Source organism: Heliconius melpomene, chromosome 19 (genome assembly GCF_056956725.1).
Source record: "Heliconius melpomene rosina isolate 202511_hmr_F chromosome 19, ASM5695672v1, whole genome shotgun sequence".
Lineage (NCBI taxonomy): Eukaryota > Metazoa > Arthropoda > Insecta > Lepidoptera > Nymphalidae > Heliconius > Heliconius melpomene.
The window spans coordinates 621,210-641,778 of NC_140407.1; the positions used below are offsets into that span (position 1 = coordinate 621,210).

The 20,569-nt window shown below is 33.8% G+C and overlaps 1 protein-coding gene across 1 annotated transcript in view; it reads left to right on the plus strand.

The window, feature by feature from the left end:
* LOC146528219 (sodium-coupled monocarboxylate transporter 2) overlaps positions 1-20,569 on the plus strand; it is a 30,603-nt gene that overhangs the window by 1,842 nt on the left and 8,192 nt on the right. Inside the window, exons 2-3 of the mRNA XM_085203249.1 lie at positions 15,581-15,795; positions 19,590-19,732. Of these exons, the coding sequence (XP_085059375.1) occupies positions 15,588-15,795; positions 19,590-19,732 (351 nt within the window). The 5' untranslated portion in view covers positions 15,581-15,587. The remainder of the gene's footprint in view (positions 1-15,580; positions 15,796-19,589; positions 19,733-20,569) is intronic.

Here is a 20,569-nt window from a genome sequence, read left to right on the forward strand (position 1 = left end):
TCGCGTTTACAGTCGCACGATTGTGCCACTGCGCCACGATTATACATATTACATACATACATATATAAAAATATATATGTATGTATGTAATATGTTTAGTTGTAGTTTGGCACACAAATGTAACACGCGGACGCGGACGCAGACATTGTGCGAGGTCACGGGCAAAAACTAACTGGATTAATTTAGTATACGTATTTAGGATAATTTAATATATTAATTGAATAATATATAAATATTTATACAATTGTATTTATTTATACATACACGGGTCTGGATACGATTCTCACTCGGGCCATGAATTATTTTAATTTCCCCGCTTTGAACACAAGACCTACCTACATTATTACTAAATATAACTGACAAGGCGTTAAATTCCGCCACGAATTCAATGTCTCAAAAATTGGGCAGTACGTGTATATGCGATGCATTTTAATAACAGGTTCCCTCTACCTGTTATATGTGGGATCAGCTTAACGCTTAACAAAAACATAAATATATCTATAATTTATAGTATTACCCATCACGCGAACCACCACTGGAAGTATACAATTATTTTATAAAGTTACACTTGCTTAGAATGGTGTAATATGGTATTTTGTTAACTAAGAACTAATAGACTTTTATATGACATCGTAAAGCATAATCTTTTAAGATAAGCTACTGTACCTAGCTGTTTTGTAATTAACACTTATTTTTCTACGCAATTTTTTAAATCGTTTTTATGTTACCTTCCTGACACGACGGAATGTTTATTTAATCGAAAAAAAATTGTGCATCGTTCCCTATTTTTCACATAACATTCACATAACATTATGTGTTGAGTGGTGGAACTCAACGCCGCGCTTTATTTCAGAATCAGAAAATTGCATATAATTTGGTCCCGTTGCTCCGAAGATTATCCCGGACAAATAAAAATTTCAAAATTATTTATTTTTGTTATAGTGTCGTGTAAATAAATAGCTGTATGCATCTGAAAAAACAGTTATTTTGAAATCACAGACAGACAATTAAATTTTATTTATATGTATAGATAATTGAAAACTATATACCTAAAATGTATTTACCCTTTTTTAACCGACTTCTGTAAGAAAAGGAGATTATCAATTCGATTGTATTTTGCTTAATAAAACATTAAACTTAACAGTATTATTCATCTCACATTCTTATTTGGTTTTAAAGTTCCACCAATTACTTTTTTAGTTTAATTGCGAGTTGAGTGACGGAACACAACGCCGCGCTTTGTCTCGTTACCAGAGTTGAATTCATTTCTCGAGTTCGAGTGGGAATTGACCCTATAACCGTCGCGCTTGTTACCGCACGCTGTCTCTGCGGCCTCTGCGCCGCGGGGACGGCGATATGTTCATACGTATTTCTTTATTAATATTATAATGTTGAAGAGTTTCTTTAGTTGAATGTGCCTTTGTTTTTTTGGTGTTGAACGATCCCCTTTTAAAAGAAGTCTATATAGGCTATATCATATTATCCTAATCGTATGTAACCTAATGTACCTATACCTAATCAGAGTTACCCATATTCTTAAAACTTACCGTAGAATGTGTTATCTTCACTCTTATATCACGACACATATGTCGTGACAACACAACTATTAGTTCTATCTTCTTGACTAAACGGGCGAAGCCAGTGGTAAGAGCTAGTTCCTACTATATATTATATGTTTATAACTTGAACGTCCATGACTTTACATCAAGATATAATAATTGTCAGTGTTGGTATTAAAATGAGTTTTGTTGTAGTTATGAATGAGCGGCTTGTCTGTGCGAGTACTTGTAGCATGAATAATTAATTATATTAATAAATCATTTACATTACAAAAATAAACCAAAGTTTTAATATTTTTAAATATTTTGTTCTTTTGAAAAATTATCAAAATTTCTACGGGAACGGAAAAAAACGAGATTCCCTATTTTACATCTCAAGGTACACGCAAACAAAATTGAGGGCGACGAGTTGTATAGGAATATAAATGGTATTTGTATACTTCCATGACAGTGAATACCGCTATAGTACCTACATATATCCCATGGAACCATCCCAAGAAAAGGAGGAGGTTTGACCGGTTGGTCGTAAATAGAAATAATTAAGAACATCCATCGTAGACTGCTGCTTCTAAATGTGAATATTTTATATTTTAACGACTTGTAGCTCGCGAAAGCGTTTACGTGGACGAAAAAAACGGAAAATATTTGGCGATCTTAGTAGGAATTTAGGGAAATGTACTCTTAGTGCTACCTTATTCTTCTCAAAAACTCTACGTCATATTTTAATAAACAAAGCGTAGCGTTGAGTTTCCGCTATTGACCACAAGCAAGGTCCCGAAATCTTAGATCTTTATTTCAACTATAACCAGTAGGTACCAGGTAAACGGAAGTAAAATGAAAATTATGGTTAAGTCCATGCAAAATGGCAGGCGATCACTAATTTTATTTTAATGTAAATTGCTTCAATGTTCTAGCTACTTGCAATGGTAGGTTTTAAGCCAATTTTTACAAACTTTGCGTGTCGAGGCCTAACCAAGCCATGGCAATATTTAAATCAGTATGTAAATATTAACAATATTCCGACTGAGATTTGATCAGTAGTCAAAGCTAGGCTAGTCTCTATAGAGTTTAGGTAATATAGGTTATATTTTAGTGCTCGCGGCTCAGAGTTTGTATGAGCAACGATGTAAGTTCGATTCCCACACGGGGGCAAGTTATATCTAGGAAATCCTTTAATTTTTAAAATTTATTCGTTGTCTCGAGCGAAATTTATTTAACTAGATTATTAACTACGACTTCTTTACATAATATTGTATCGATGTTAGTATATTATTAGAGTTTGATCGTATGACCTTAACAAATAATTATTATTTATAAAAAGATCTGTTAGGTATATGGCTAAAGTTGGTAAAGAAACTAGTGTCATTTCGTTCTCCCTTTCTGCTTAATTTTAAAATATTACAAATTGAATGGCGGAGCTTAACGCCGTGTTTATCCGTATTGTAAGGACGAAATAAAAATAATTATACTACAATTCCGACAAACCAGTCGTGTCGCAGAGGCATAAGCGTGCAGTTGTAAATGCGGAAAAGTAGGTTGTGGGTTCGATTCCCACTCGAGAAAATGAAATATTTAATATTTTCGTTTCCTCACTAGTTTCCTAGGTTTCCTTTGCCTACCCTGATATGTGCAGGAAAAAAAAAGCAATTCCCCTCAGTGACAATCAAACCCACTATCTTCGCATTATAGTCAATACACTTTACCACTGCGCGCCGACGACGGCCTCGTAAAAGAAACTGAATTAAAATTATCATCCACTATAAGTTTTCTTTAAACAACAGTTTTATCTTATCGTGAACTGTTCGATAGAATAAATTTACAGGGAGTTCATTTAATAGCTATTAATCGAGTTCTTTTTATCATAATCGTCGTGGTAATTATCTAAGTGAATGTTTAATGGAATATGGAGTGTTGGTTCACTATAAAGCGCGGCGTTAAGTTCCGTCACTCAACAAACAGTATCTTCAAGCTGGGCTGTAGTGTTATATCTCTAAATATGTATAGATGTATATTTAACGATCTTCAAGTTGTATCTCGTATATAGGGTGAGAAGCAGAAGAGGAGGAGGCAGGACTAGAGAGAGAGAGAAGGCCTCGTGTTAAAGTAGGTACTCTTATACTCGCATTCCGCCTAATTATCGAAAATTTTCGTGTGGAATGTCGGACTTGAACGCCGCACCTTGTCTTTGGTTTTGTAGGTTAAAGCTCGTTAGGTATATTTTTTTCTTTGTTGGTGCTCTGTGCCAATTTTGCTATACTGATGATAAATTCAGGAAATTTTCCAATATGTCTGCCAATTTTCAAACAAAGCTAATGCGACAGTATTGTTTGGATGTTTGACCTGGTTTTAACCGATTTAGAAATAGTTAATATGTATTTAACACAATTACTTTTATTTTAAAAGACCTTAGAGCCTTCTTTCACTTATTCGGGAAATCGAAAAATAACTGACTTTTATATACGACGATTGTGATTTTGAATCTCATTTAGGAAAAAAAATAATTTTAAATGCATTCCCAGTAAATACAAGCCACGAGACGACAAGCAATAATTAGTATTCAGTATTAATTAGTATTCAGGTTTTGAATTGACAATTGTCGTGTTTCATATTATTCAGACTTAACAACTGTACTACAAAGGGTTAAAAAAAACAAAAACAAACATATGCGTTATTACAGAAACAATTTCGCACCTTAAAAGGGATTCATTCATTATTTCTTTTTAGTTTATGTTCTTCACTAACATACGAGGTAATTGCGTCCTGTCTTTATATTTTTTGCACATTCAATTCTAAGAAGCCATGGGTAAAATATTTTATAAATTAACTTTGCTTTGACTCTAGTTTCGCTTGTTTAATTTTTTTATGTGAAAAAAATATTTTTTTTAGGTACGTCATGAAATATAGAGATAGTATACCCTACCACTACTTACACTATCTATACTATATATATAGCCGAGTCCAAATGTGCAAGTGTGTACTCATGATAGTTGCGAGTTCGATACCCACTCGAAGAAATAATATACCTATATGTGTCTCATTTGTCCTCACAGGCCCCATATAGTTTGGCGTTAGGCTTCGTCATTTTTTTCTTCCTTCTCTTCCTACCATGCATTATGCGTAAAAACACATTGTAAATATCCAAGTGGTAACCGAAACTACAGTCATTGTATAACAAAACACAGATGAGATCTGTAATATAATAAAAACTGGCTTAACTAGTTTGAATAAATAATATTGACTGACTTCTAGTACAAAAGTCCTGTTTAAATTATTTCTATATACCATATAGGTATATTACTAGATTTTATCTACTGCTTCGCCAGTTGCGCGTGACACATGACACATTCTAACTAACATAACACAGCTTTTAGCTTAAATGGACTATAAATTAAAAACAAAATTCAATTCCAATCAGTTGATAGTTTCTGAAATAACAACGATCAACTGAACCTGCATATCAGCTTTATAATATTAGTATAGACTGTATACAAAAAATTGATTGATGAAGGTGGCATCTTCATAATGTGTATTCGTCCAATGGATTACGATTTTAGCGTTAACGGGTTTGTCTAAGCTTCTCGTGCTACCTGATTGATTTAGAGGTTCTTTATCTTTTTTTATTCTACCAGTGGATTTAAAAAAAATAATCTAATTGCCAAATAAATATAGTAACCAACTGATAGCTTTAAACATTTTTTTTCGTATGGTTCTTTTTTGTATCTATAATGTTGTTTCAACCCTCAAATAGTTTTACAATAATAAGTATAATAAACACAGGGTACCACTAAACATATAGTATAAAGTTATAGTTTTGTTTGGGTAATCTCTGAGATTGGGAGTACTGTTCGCATTGAAACATTTTTATTTGTTTTAGATAGTCCATTTACCAAGAAATATGTTTCTAATAGCATGGTGCTTTATATGGGATACCGCATGAAATAAATATGTAAAAAAAAATAATAAATCATAGAGCTCACTCGCAAGACTGACTTGAGTTTAACAACTTTTTGTAATAATAGTATAATCGTATTGACGTCAGCAAAAACTGTTTGGAAGAAAGAAACATAATGTTCTTTCATTTATAAAGCTATGTGAAAATCATTTACATAATATTATGGACGAAGTATGCAACAAGAAATGTTGTAGCATTTTATATATTACTTGTAGTCTATTTTGTTATTTTCTTCACGCTTTATTTTGAGTGGGGTACGAAAGTTATGAAGAGAACCCTGTACCGTACACACACTGCATACCTCTTTCGCCTCGTCGACTATCATCAACTTCTCCATAGATACATTATACCATTATGCGCTCTGGGCAGTCTACTTATTTTCTAGACGTAAGCTAACCAACTAAGCACATTTTGTTCGTTCTTTCTGCGACATTGTTGCTGTTATCTATCATTATATATATTTCTTCATGATGTATTCAATGAACCAAGCTGACTCCGGATATAGATAAGCGAAGAGATCGCATCTTCAAAAGTCTTCATCTTTTTTTCACTCTTCTTCTGTATTAATCACGTTGCAATACGCGTAAACAGAAGTTTACGAAACTAAAATCCCATTTATTAAGTTTCTGTGGGAATTTCGGGAAATCCTCTCTTAGTGCTGCTTACCCGCATGAAGGAATATATATATTTATATATATATACGCCATAAACTAAACTAAATAAATATATATATATATATATATATATATATATATATATATATATATATACGTATATATATATACGCCATAAAGATAAAATTGAAGTGCTTGGCTGTGATTTAGTGGATATCGAACCGGCACCTAATTTCCCTCAGAGTCAGTCAGACGACCATACACGTGGATGTTTGTAAATATTTCTACCCACAAAATGAATCACGCTATCGCAAGCTGACAGTACGTTCCTAGTTGGGCGTCTGCCAGATTGTACAAAATAGGCGTCTCTTTCGAGATGTGAATGTATGAAGATGTTTTAGAGAATACAAAATGGTGAATTTAGGTCGATTTGTAATCGATTGCTATAAATTTAAATTTTAAAGAGACCTATTATAATGAAAAGCTATTTTTAGAGATTTATGTGCTATAATAGGTTTTAGCTAAATTCGAAATGTCGTAGATGATTTTTAGTAAGACAAAATATTAAGACAAATGCATAAATGCGTTAAGTTTCGCAGCGTCAACACAGCGCTAAGTTCCGCCTTAACACGTAATATCTAAAATTAGGAAGGAGAGCTAAGAACGGAGACCTATACGTAACCTATTGTGTGAGACAAAACTTGACCCGTCCTGGAAATGGATATATTTTATAACTATGCATTTGGTTGAACAGATATTGACGCCAAGTTTGTATTTATTTTCACTACTGAAATTTCAAGTACATCGGTCATCTTCTTTCATTATTCGAAGAAAACATTGGCAGTTTAAAAATTACTTACAAACATTAAAATTTTTATACAAATATACGTGAATTTATATAAAGGAATTTAAAATTTTATTCAATGAAAGCTATTTAAAAATATAAATTACTAAGACACCAGTCAAAAAGTAACTTCAATTTATTTCTATAACGTATTTCTAAGGCAGTGCTTGTAGGATCATTTTGTCAAGTAGAAAAGGAGCTCGGACAGTGAAGTGACAGTGGTAAGCATTCATATCTGTTTAATGGGGCCCCTTAAATGTACAATTGGGTTGCAAGTCCCAAGCACTGTGAAGACAGTGCGTCCATGGAATGCCAAGTAGTTTCTTGTCTTATAAACATTTTTTTTATTCGAAACGTTCATATATTTAACGATACCACCGTAATCAATAAAAAAAATATCATACATTTCTGAATTAATTATAATTAATTTCTTCACTTCACTAAACTTAAATATATTTTTTTATTCATAGTATACCTACCTATACACAATTATATATTTTTATTTGATTATTATAAACAATTTATATACATATTGACTTCCTTTTTTCCGCATAACTAGGTAGGCCGACGAAACTTAGTGTTAAGACACTCCGTTTCCCATGTTGGATGGCGGAACTCAACGCCGGACTTTGTACTTTGTTTAGAATAACAGCTAATACTAACATAATATTCAATTTATTACTAAATATTATGACTCTAAAAATATTATTATATTGATTAGTAAACAGACTCTACAGCCAAGAGCGCGAGCCAATAATAACGTAAGCTATTTTATTATTTATATGGACTGTGAAACTAGCCGGCGCCTATTTTCTGTACACATTTTAGTAGAGTTTTTAAGTGTTTAGGTTAACGTAGTGTTATTGCGTGTTGAACATCACACTTCGTCTACAAGAGCGGTGAAAAGAAAATATATTAAATACTACTATTTTTAGTAGGAATCGAACTCGTGTCAGCTCGTTTCTATATCCCACGTCGAGATACTTGGCCCTCCGCTTTCCGCCTTTATTCGAAACTGTTGTAAGTTGTAAGACCAAACAAGAGAAAAGACCGAGTTGTAAGACCAAAAAATATTATAAATAAATAAAATATTCCTCAGTATTTCAGTATCTGAAATTAGAACGTATAAACTATCCTATATCTTATAAAACAAAGTCGGTTTTTGTGTCTGTCTGAACTTTCTAACTCTTCTTCTTCTAAACCACCCAACGGACTTGGATGCGGTTTTCACCATTAGATCGAGTATTTCTCAGGGAAAGTTTATATATAGTTTATTATTTGTACATTCTTATGTAAATTAACATAAATACGATAAATGTGTATAAAGTCCTACCCACTGAGACACTTCGGCGCATGCGCTGCTTTAATGGTAAATACTACATGAAAATAATGTACTGGAGTATTGTTCCTCTTAATAAGATCTACAAAAAAGTCCGCGATGGTATATTCGTATCTTTTAAGAATAACGTGTAGTGATCATATTTCTGTCTAAAAATAGTAATTTCAATATATTATTTTTATTGTGAGGGATATTTTTCCATAATGGTATTAACCCTTATCCTTTAAAATACTTTATTAAATTTCTACGTTAAACGAAAATAAAATTTGCTTTTTAAACTATTTCGAAATTGCGAATAGTTTTAGAGAAAAACGCATTTAATTATTGACACATCACGCCGTTCACACATCAACTGTATCGAGTCAAGTTTCACTTATCCCTTACTCTCAGCATATAAATAAGTATATTAGTTACGTTGGCCATTTAATATAGATCAAAACTGTCTTTTCAGTTTTTCATTTTAATAAGTACTTTAGAAGTTGTTACAATATCAAAAAATCCTTGCTCCGAAACGCGCCTCGCGACGTTATGCTTATACAAGCGAGTCCGCCGCGCCCGCCTGCCTTACACGCATCGGTGGTTCAGTGGTAGAATGCTCGCCTGCCACGCGGGCAGCCCGGGTTCAATTCCCGACCGATGCATTCTATTTTCGTCACAGGCAGCCACGTAGTGCTTGCTTTTCATCAGGAACAGAATACCCTCTTCAGCATTAACCACAAGCTCGAAAAAAAAAACCCGCCTGCCTTTATAGCAACGAAGATTTAGATGCGTTTGCACGTATTGGATAATTCGAGTTGAATGTATTATTTAATGTCATTTAACTATCTAAAAATAGTAATTTAAATATATTTTAATAAGTACTTGAAAAGATTAGTGTCACAGATATAAAATTACGGTACCTACTAAAAAATCCTTGCTGTGTAAAACAATTAAAAAATCCTTATTGAAACTACGAAAATGCGGGTTGCATTAGGGTTTAATTAATTTTCACATTATCTTAAGTGATTTGCAAACATACATTATATGAATAATCCAGTAGTAAAAGCGGGCGAAGCCGCAATAGGGTCGCTAGTAATTATAATAAATCATACCCAGGCAGATTAGAATCTGCAATCGTCCCATACTGCATTTAATAAATAACGTCACACATACGTAGAGGCTATCATGGTGGAGTGGACGCTCGGAGCTACTGAGCTTTGAAAACGATGGTTGTGGGTTCGATTCTCACTCGGTAGAGTGTACTCTACTTTCCGCCGAATTCTCGAGGTATTGCGTGCAGAGTGGCGAAACTCGGAGCCGTGCTTGCCCCGTTTCCAGAGCGAGAATGAAAATATGAAATATTTCGTTTACTTTATTTCTTCTGAGTCAGAATCGAACCCATAACCGGCGCGTTCACAGTCACACCCTAGTGCCACTGAGCCACGAAGGCCTCGGCCTAATACTTAGACTAGCTATGGTAAAATTCTACTTTCTAAGTTCAGTAGTTTCGTTTGTGCGTTGTCTGTCACACAGTAACTAGTAAATAGTTTTATATACCTCTTCTTTATAGATAAATATGACAGATGTGGAACAATTAAAGTTAAACGTCATTGACATATTGAACCCACAACCATTAATAACCGTGACTCCTTGATAAACTTTGTTTATAGGTGTATGTATTTTTTTATACAAGGAAATTATCATAATAATATACTATATATGTTTAAATGTATTTTTTATAATAATTTATATTTAAAAATGTAAAATTTATTCACTAATTTAATAAAAGTATATTCATATACTGAATAGTTTGTAATATAACAATGCTAGATGGAAAATAAAACAGAAAAGTAGATTATTCTATTAAAAATGTTATAAAATAATTAAACTAACCTAGGTTCATCTACAATATTCTATATGTAGGTATGTTTTTACGTACGTATACGAGTATATCTCCTGCAGAAATGCCAAACCTATCCATATTTCAAAAAGTAGTATACTGATTTTATTAAAACTTACACTGTTCCCTAATTTGAAATATTTTACATACTAATGAAAAAGGATTAAAGTAATTTTGATTCTAGTTACCAGGCAAACAAACGTACACTTATGAAATTTAACACACGTGCTTCAAAGTCTAAATAGATCGTCATTCTCAAATATTATCCAAATTCCAGTACTACCATAATTTGATTATATGTTTATAGCTACATGTTAAACTGACAACCCCCTTTTTTAAGTTGGTTAAAGATACACCGTAGATTCTATATTTTCCAGTAGGAAAAATTTTACTTCCCCGTATTTGTAAATTGCCAACTTGAGCATTGAATTTTGACTAATGCAGGTAAATAAGTCATTTATTTTAACGCAATGAGTATTTTATTTAAATTTTTACCTTTTTATCGGTCGTCTTATAACTGTGTTACTAAAAAAACTGTTATTGGTGGCATTTAACAACGTAAGAACTCCAAATTTTGGCTGTTTCTCTGTTTGTCTGTGCATTGGTTAACATTTAGTGTGTGTTTTATTTCAATCAGCTTATGAATAAAAAAGTTATAGAATATACATTTAATTTATTGAATAAACTAAATATATAAACTTACTTTTCAATGTACATATTGTTTTTAAAATAACATTATACACATTAGTTTGTAATAAAATTAAAGAAATTGAATTTTGCCCACTAGGAAAAACTTTCATCACAAATCTTGGCATTTGTAGCCTGGTGACAATACAATAACAAGATGTCATCGAGCTTCTCTGATGGTGAAGTCAGAACCCGAAATCTTCAGGGGTTACTGTAAACTGTGCCTCTCCCATCGTTTGTAGTGGTTTATGTGGAATACTGTTAAAAAATAACATACTCGTATATTACTATGTTGATAGATACTATTCAAGCAACGCCAGAATATATTTACCAATTTCAAATAAAAAAGCAATTTCCTATGGTAAAACCTTTCTCGACAAGTGTTACGGCACTTCGTGAGATTAGGAAACGGAGTGTCTAAAGACTAAATGTTCTCTATCTACACTGCTAGACGCGTTATACAGCATGATGCTAAAAATATATATTTGTAAAAGAATACGACACTGAAGTATCTTGTAACGTCATTGCGCTAATGAAACGACTTCCTACGAATGATAAGAACAATCTTTTAAGTAAGTATACTTATGAGTAATATGTGACGTGCGTTTAGAATAGAACTTTCGACGGAAAGTGGGGTATCGGAAGTATCTTTAATGGGGACATTGTCTTAACACTAGGTTCCCAGGTTCTCTCCGACCACCCTGCTAAGTACGGCATACAGCGTGAAGTAAGGTAAAAATAATATTGGCGTAGGTATTGTGTATTTTGTAGCGAAACTCAACGCCGCTCTTTGCCTTGTTACCAGAGCGAGGAAATGAAATTATTAAATATTTAATTTCCTGGAGTAGGAATCGAACCCAAAAATACTTCTTAACTGTAACGTTACTTTTATTCTACTTCATAACTTAAACGTTAAATAGCATCGATTAAAAATAACTATCGCTATTAAATTTAATTGTTATTTTAGTTGACAAATTACTTTTAATGAGCTACTTACTATATTTGACTCGAAGTATGATGTAATAAAATAGAAAAATAAATAAATATTTCCAGTTTTATTGAAAATACAATTGTTTTGTGTATGGTTTTTAACCGTCGTCGTCAGGTAGGTTCGCTTTTCATCCGGGGATATTTTTATTTCCTGGTTACAAGACAAAACGTGGCGTTAAGTTCCGCCACTCAGTACGCAATATCTAGAATTCGGGCTAAAATGAAAAAACGGAGTGCTTTAACACTAATCTCCCTTTGCCCAGTGCCTCTAATGAAATTAAGTAAAATATTTTCGTAAAAAATATAAATGAAATAAATGCATACATCTTTATTATATATATACATCTTTATTATAATAATACATCTTTATAATAAAATCTGAAAAGTGAATATAGATATTATACGAACAATTGAACAAATTTCGATTGAGTCATTAAATATGACGACAGGCCCCTACTACGGTAGCGACTTAACGACGTCGTATAAGAAAACAATATTTGCTAAAATAAACTTGCACTGTAGTAAAGTATCAGGCTGTACGTGATGGTCGTGGGTTCAATTCCGCGCTTTGCTTCGTTACCAGAACACGAACCTACAACCTGCCGCGTTAATAGTCACACGCTAGTGCCACATATGGGGCACAAAAAAATAATGAAATCGCCTTGACGCAGTTGTCTTAAACGTGATAGTTGTGAGTTCGATTATATGTAATTTATTTCCTCACTTTTGGTAGACTAAGCGTGGCGTTGAATTCCGCCATTCAACTTAAAATGTTGCGATAATTCAGCGGTGCGTGGACAACGGAGTGTCTTCAATCAATCAAATCAATCAAATCAGCCTTTTCGGGTCCACTGCTGGACATAGGCCTCTCCCAGGGTGCGCCAAAGCTCCCGATCCTCCGCCTTCCGCATCCAGTCGAAGCCAGCGGAGTGTCTTAACACTAGGTTATCTCTGCTTACCCTTCTTATGCGTCAAAAGGCGGGAAGCTAGTATTTTAAAATATAAAATAATAGAAGACCATTGTGGCGCAGGGGTACAAGGGTGTGATTGTTCACCCTGACATCAAGGCAAAAGCCCGGCGTTGAGTTCCACCACTCAACACGCAATGCCACTGTAAAATCGGCGGAAAGTGGCCTACTTCCCACTCTGCTGTATGCATGAAGCTGATTTTTTAAATTTATTATTATTTTTCAAATAATAAAACTGAACATAATAATTGTTACTTCAATAGTAGCGGTGAGCAATTTAACGCTCTGTGCCCGCGCTTAGAGAACACATGTAGTTATGACGATTTAGTACAATTTTAATAAAAAAATATAATATAATTCTCACATGTCAAAACATTGTCTCTTATCTGTCATACAAACTTGAAGACTATTTAAAATTTTGTATAGCTTTTCAGATGTTCTTCCATATTTTAATCTTTATAATGTCAATGGAAAATGTTCATAATTCTAAATAATCGATGTTAGGCGGCTTTCTATTATTTCTTAAACAACACTCCTTTCCTCTTGTTCTGCTCAATTAGAGACTTCGCGTGTTGAGTACCAAATATCAACGCCGCACTTTGTCTTGTTACGTAAGCAAGGAAATAAAAATAACTTATCCCCTCGAGTGTGTATCGAACCCACAGCCATTGCGTTTACAGCCGCCAGGACTAGATATATATAATTTTGCTAGCAACTGAAATGGAAGAAGGGGAAGAAGGGGGGCAAAGTTTTCTCTACACGAGGAGAAGAGTCAAACTAAAAATAAAATAATACTCTTGCAAGCTATTTAAAAATGATTATATCTTTTATAGTATGATTACGGCAAATCTGTATGACCACCCACTATACATTTTAATGAACTATCAACGTAATAGGCTGAAACGTGGCACCTATAAATAGTTCAAGAATGTCACTCGTATAACAGGGCAGGAGGAGAGGAGGGAACCTAGTGTCGAGACACTCTGCTTACACATTTCTACCATTTAGGGAAAGCTATTTTTATTATCACCATACTAATATTATAAATGTGAATGTGAGTTTGTTTGTTACACTTTAACGCCAAAATTATTCAATTTGGTTGCAATATTGGGGTAGCCTAACCCGTAGCCGTAGTGTAACCAAGAATATATATATTAATTTAACATAATAAATGCGTTATGTTTTAAATATAATCAGTCCCATGTGTAGGGTTTGAACCCATAACCATCTCGTCCTGCAACCTACTGTCAGACACTGCCACTGCGCTATAATGTCATTCTATTATTCCTTACAATTACACCGCCGTAAGTATATATTTAATTTATAACACGTACAAAGTAAATGTTACGTATATGCGAATCCCATTGGGTTTTTTCACTTGAAAGTATTTATTCCTTCTGTTTGATATTCTATACGCGTCTACACTATTTTATTGCATGAATGGGTACGAAAAATGACTTGCTTGCTCTTTATAGGAAGGAAAAGTGTTGAATAGATACAAGACGGTATTGTCGATATATGTATATAATATTTAAATTATGTTTTTTTTTATTGATTTCTTCTATGCTAATGCTGAAGCATAAAGCTGAAGTGTTTGTTTGGTTCAGCGTTCTAATCTTATGAACTAGGTACTGATCTGATTTTTTTGTAGCCTATCTATTAAGGAAGGCTATAGGCTATAATTATTACCTAACGTTAGTCGCTTCAACATAGTCCACTGTACCTGCAGTCGGCTAGGGTTAGTTCGAACACTTACAAGGTGACATAACTTTTAGTCATTCCATTTTGACCATGCAGACGAAGCCGCGAGTAACAGCTGGCTTAAGAATGTTTAAGCTATCCGTATTAAAGCTATAGTGCTACAAGAGTGCTATGGTGCTAATTGTAACAAATTAGTCGCATTTGCTATAATTTTTATAAGCAGCTTCATGCTTTTTCTCATATAGCAGAGTAGCAGGGTAGTGTTAGCAATATTCGAAACATTGAAACATAAGAGTGAGGAAATGAAAATTGATATTACCCCAAAATACTTTTAAAACATAAACATTTAATTGCCTATATTTTTATATTGTTTTCTAAAAAGTATTTTTCTTACCTAAATGTGCACTTTAAAAATGTAAAAAATAATATAATCCTTCCTCCCAGTGGGAATCGAACCCGAACAAGCATTATGTTTCTAGTCATACGCCGTCCCCCGCATCACGACGGCCTCGCGGTTATTCAAGATATCTAATTTAAATTTCTTAAGAAATTAAACAAAACGATTTCTTAATAAAGAAGCATTTGGCTTTGTATACATGTAGCTCTTCATTAGTTACGATAATATTTTCCTCTATTTCCTGCATAAATTTGCATACGGGTCATCTGTAGATGACGATTATTTTTTTTATTTACGCACGTAGCAGTGTAGGCAGGGGGAACACGGGAACCTAGTCTTCACGAATACTATTCGGTTCCCTATTTTCCGCCTAATTCTGGAGGTATTGCGTATTGAATGGCGGAACTCAAGGCCGCGCTTTGCATCGACATTTTAAATGTCACCTACATTTAACGTAAATTTCCAATAGTCTAGTATTTTAGATATAGAGGGTCAGAGGGCACTAAGAGAGTTTTTCCCGAAAATCCTGCGGGATGGGGAAATAACGGTATTTTTAACGATTTTTTATGTCCTAAAAAGAAAGTTGCGGGCTACCATTTGTTTTATATATTTTTCTTATTAAAACTTAGAGTATTTTGTTTTATTTCCAGTTTCAAGATGAACACAGGCTGGCTAGCATGGGAGTGCATTGTATTCGCACTGTTTGTGTGCGCCACCTCGTGCGCACCGCTGTGGCGGAGGAAGCGTGACGCTGCTGCCGGGGGCGACGTGAAACGAGCCTATATCTTCGCGGGGGGCGGAGTATCTACCTTATCGATGATATTATCAGTTGCTCGGGGTACATTGGGTGTTAGGTCGTTTTTGGGTAAGTTTTTCGATTTTGAGATAAGACTTACTTAATAATATAAATGAATTTAGCACCTGCATAACGTCTGGTGGTAAACGCGGCTATTGTATTTCGATTTACAATATAGTGAATGATTTAATTGTATTTCCTTGCTCTGGTAAGAATACAAAGCGCAATAAAATAAAACAAAAGAGTAAGAAGTGGCCAGTCGTGGTGGCTAGGATTGTGGGCTTGATTGTCATTCAAGGACAGGCTTTGGTAACGATGAAAAACGTGGTGTTGAATTCCGCCACTTAACAGCAAAGCCTTCAGTATTCGTCGGTAAATGAGGAACGGAAACGGAGGACCTTAACACTAAGTACCCAGATTCCCTCCGCCGATCCTGCTATATGCGAGTTATAGCGTAAAAAAAGAATAAGATAACAAAGCACGACGGAAGTGCAGGCAGAACCACTAGCATTACGCAGGCTATTTCCATTCTTTTTCGCTTCTCATTTCCCCGCTAAGAGATGTCAGACAGAAATAGCCGTCCACACCAAAACAAATACATTCCCTCTCATTCAAGTCTTATAAAACAGTAAGAGCATCCGTTATCTATGCACTATTGTGCATTATGCAACAGCACGCCTTATCGCGTACGTATTATGAGATAGATCACGACCAGATATATGTGTTTATGTACATTACTATAATGTATCAATTTCACGGTACCCTGCTAATTGTTGTGTGGTGCGATTTAATGGACGTATTACTTGTGGTCTTTATGGTTTTTATTATAAAAAAGTCATTTCCGTAGGTTCCAGATCCATATCTCAAAAGCTGTTTCACCCATTTTAATGAGATTTACATATTTAGACTATTTCCTAAGACCTAGACTATTTCCTAAGAATATGTCTCATTCAACCTTAACAGAATCATATCGATATTTTAGTTTCCGAGAAATATTGTCAAACATACGATAATGCAAACATACAAATGTACCTATTATACTTACGAAATTAAACACTTGTGCTTAGAACAGGCCGGCAACGCATCGGCAATCCATTCAGGTTGTAGATGTCCATGGGCCTTCATTTATGGCATCGCTTACCGTCAGGTAGACTTCCTCCCTTCGCCCCCGTTTGCCTCTTTCTGTAATAAATAAAAAAAGCCTAAGAAGATAGATAAGCCTAGATAAACGAACTGATAACTTCTTTTTCTCTGAAGTTGGTTTCTTGTTCTTGGTACCAACAGTAGCTTCACATTTTTTCCTGTAAAGCACGGTATCAACAGGTAGACGTACCTTCGATTGAAACCATAACCGTCGTTTACCATCAGAAGTTGTATTGCTAGCGTTTGGCCGCGTTATTACGACATTTTCGTTATTGATAACGATACGTCATACGAGTCGAATTGAAATCAGTTAAAAATATAGATAATTCATGAATTTGGTGGAATAATGACTTAATTTTAAAAAAAGATATAACGCCAACGCAATCCTGTAAGGTATGTGGGTTCGATTCCCAGTCGGGGGAATGAATAAAAGGGTAACGAGGCAAAGTACAGCATTGAGTATCGCCGCCCAACACGCAATACCTCGAAAATTAGACGGAAAATGGGGAACGGAAGTGTCTTAATAGAAACGGAGTGTCTTAACACTAGGTTCTCAGGTTTTCTAAAACATAACGCATTTAATAAACTATTTATTTCATACCAGAAAATTCACAATTTACAAATCATTTCATACAAAAACAATGTGTAAGGGCGGCCTTATCACTAAAAGTAATTTCTTCCAGGCAGCGTACTTAAGGATCTCATCATATATATATATCTATCTAATTCAATTAATAATATTCTTTTTCTAAACGCTTTTTCTTGCTCCTAGAGCACGGTAATAAAAATAAAATTTTTGCAAAATAATATAAAACTACAAGCACTTTTTATTATCAATAACATTAAAAAAATACTATATTGTCAGTCCTACAGGACTTTTACCTTGAAACATTTTTCCATTCGTTATAAGATTTATTAACGGAAGCTCCATATTAAATAACATAGAGAAATACGAGATCTGTAAATATTGCTTACACCGAGAATCCAAGCCGCGACCTTCACTCAAGTGGCAATGTCAATGAGACACACTGACACTGAGTCGATGTGTCAAGTTCATGTTCAGAATGCAAAATGGTTATTACTGAGTCGACTCTTACGATTTTTGTAGTTTTACGTTGTATCACGCATGTGGCGTGGTAGGACTCAATGACGAGCTTTGTCTACCGGAGCATATAAATAAAAAGTTGATATAACCTGTAATTTCCCCGAATGGGAATTGAATCTAGAACCAATGCTGTGTTGCTGGGTCAAGAGGGCCAAGACGACCTCTTACTAAATAGATAGTTTATTACTAAATGGACACTTAATTAAAGTTTTAGTTACTTTTATTACAAGTATAAGTGACATTACTCTCTGTATTATATTGAATCTTACATTTGCAGGCATATGCAATTATTTATTTAGTTAGTTACCCGCTCATATTTCAATACACTTTTAATATTATCCATTACAGAATCAATTAAAATTAGCTATTATATATAAATTAGCTATTCTAAGCAATAAGATATCCGAGACCGCTGTATCATATTACAATTCACAAAGCACAAGCTCGGTCATATTTATACATTTCACGTTTAACACGCGATCCAAACACGTGCTGCCAAAATGCTATATGAAGAGGAAACCGTAGAAAATAAGCCTATTAAATACTATATATTTAAGGATTAATTTAAATAAGTTTAAATATAAAAATATTTATTTCTTAATTTCAACGTGGATCTGTGAGTCTGTCTGTAAATGCGATGATTGCGAATACCTTGGGGAGTGAGTTACTAGGGGAAATTAATTTTCATTTTCGTGCTTTGGCAAGACAAAACACGGCGTTGAGTTGCGCTATTAAGCTCCCAGAATGTCTGGCTGTCTGTCGAGTAAAATGAAGGACTGATTCTCTGATTTACTTAACGCAACAAAAACAGACAAAAAATAATTGTAACGTGTTTTTTTAGTTAACTTATTATTATTATAAGCCTCCTTTCCCCGTGCACCGCTCAATTTTCGAGCCATTGACGTATTGATAGGCGGAACCCACTCTTACCAGAGTGAAAAAATTAAAAAAATCCTTACATCAAGTGGAAATCGAATCACAATGTTCGCGTGACCGTAAGCGAGACGTCATTTATTTTTCTCATAAAAGGTAACTTTACTGCATTGCTAATTAGTTTTACTTAGTCTTAAATAGTGCAACTAATTATTTAGACAAGCGTGACATTTTTGGATTTCCTGTTTTCAATTAGTATGATTTTCTTTAATATAAATCATGTTAAGTAGGTATAGAGTAGTATACAATAACATTCTGTAAAAGTAATTATTGTTGTGCCGTTACACGCTTTAATTGAGCGTTGAAATTAATAATTAATATCGTTTTGTGCGCTTCATTTAATGTTAAATTAAAATTAATTAATTAGTTAAGGCCATCGTGACGCAGCGGCTCAGCGTGTGACTGTAAATGTGGCGTTTGTGGGTTGGATTACAATTTAGGGGAATGCATTATTTTCATTTCCTTGCCCTTAGAACAAGACAATGTGCTTGTTGAGTTCCGTCAATCTACACATACCTAATATCTTGAAAATTTTACCCCTCAACTGTATATGTAAATTAAATTATTTAAAAAATAAGATTTTTTATTTAACGGCTTTAAGTCCACAAACAAAGTAGCGGGCGGCTTTTAAAACCTAAATTAGATTAGAAATATTTTAACATAATATTTCCTTTTGTTTCAGGTTTTCCATCCGAACTTGTGTATTATGGCTCAGCAATGTGGGAGACGCTCTACGGCATGATGCTGGCCTTCCCGCTAGTATGCTGGATTTTCATACCGGTTTACTATAGGCTTAACACGAACTCCGTTTATGAATATTTACAGGTATTTGTTTAAATTTTTTGCCGCCCACCCTCCGTTGCCCACGTTCTCCTCAATTTGCGAGATTCAATTCAATTCAATCAACGTCGCATTTCGTCTACTAAAACGAGGAATTAAAAATAATTTAAATATTGGAGATCGAACCCACAACTATCACGTTCATATGCTCTATTATGGTACTCAGGCGTATAATCTGTGTCTCAATTTTTTGTATTTTTTTAGTAGTAAAAGTACTAATGGATATTAGTACTTTTACTAGCTAGGAGTAGCTTAAATTGAAAATGTCTTTTTGAGTTGGAGTTGCCATTTACCGAGAAGGCTATAAGGCTGTATATTTTTAACTTTTATTTATATAGACCACAAATAAATTACTTTAGTTAGTAAAAATTAGTTTTTTAATAAATTTACTATTAAATACCATTATTTTTTAATTGTTTTAAACATTAAAGAAAATGATAAATTAAAAACAATTAAAAATAAATTGATTATCATTATCTGAACATAACAAGACGTCAATTAATAAATATAACGTTATTATAATTAATTATTTTGATCCGTTCGTTATTAAAAAGTAATTAGTCATTGATAGAACATTCTCAATAAATTTTATTAGTGTATATAGAGCATAGTTTGTAGGTGCGATGGTTCAGAATTCGATGCCCACTCAGTTAAATTATATACTTCACAACACATAATGTCTCGAATTTGAGGGAGGAGGTGTGTAGCTAAAGAAGCTTTACGATTCTTTTTTTTTTGTAAAGAATAAGAAAAAGTTTTATGATTTTTTTATGCAAAGAATAGATAGAAATTGTCAATAAAAGCTAAGGGCTGTTCTTTAAC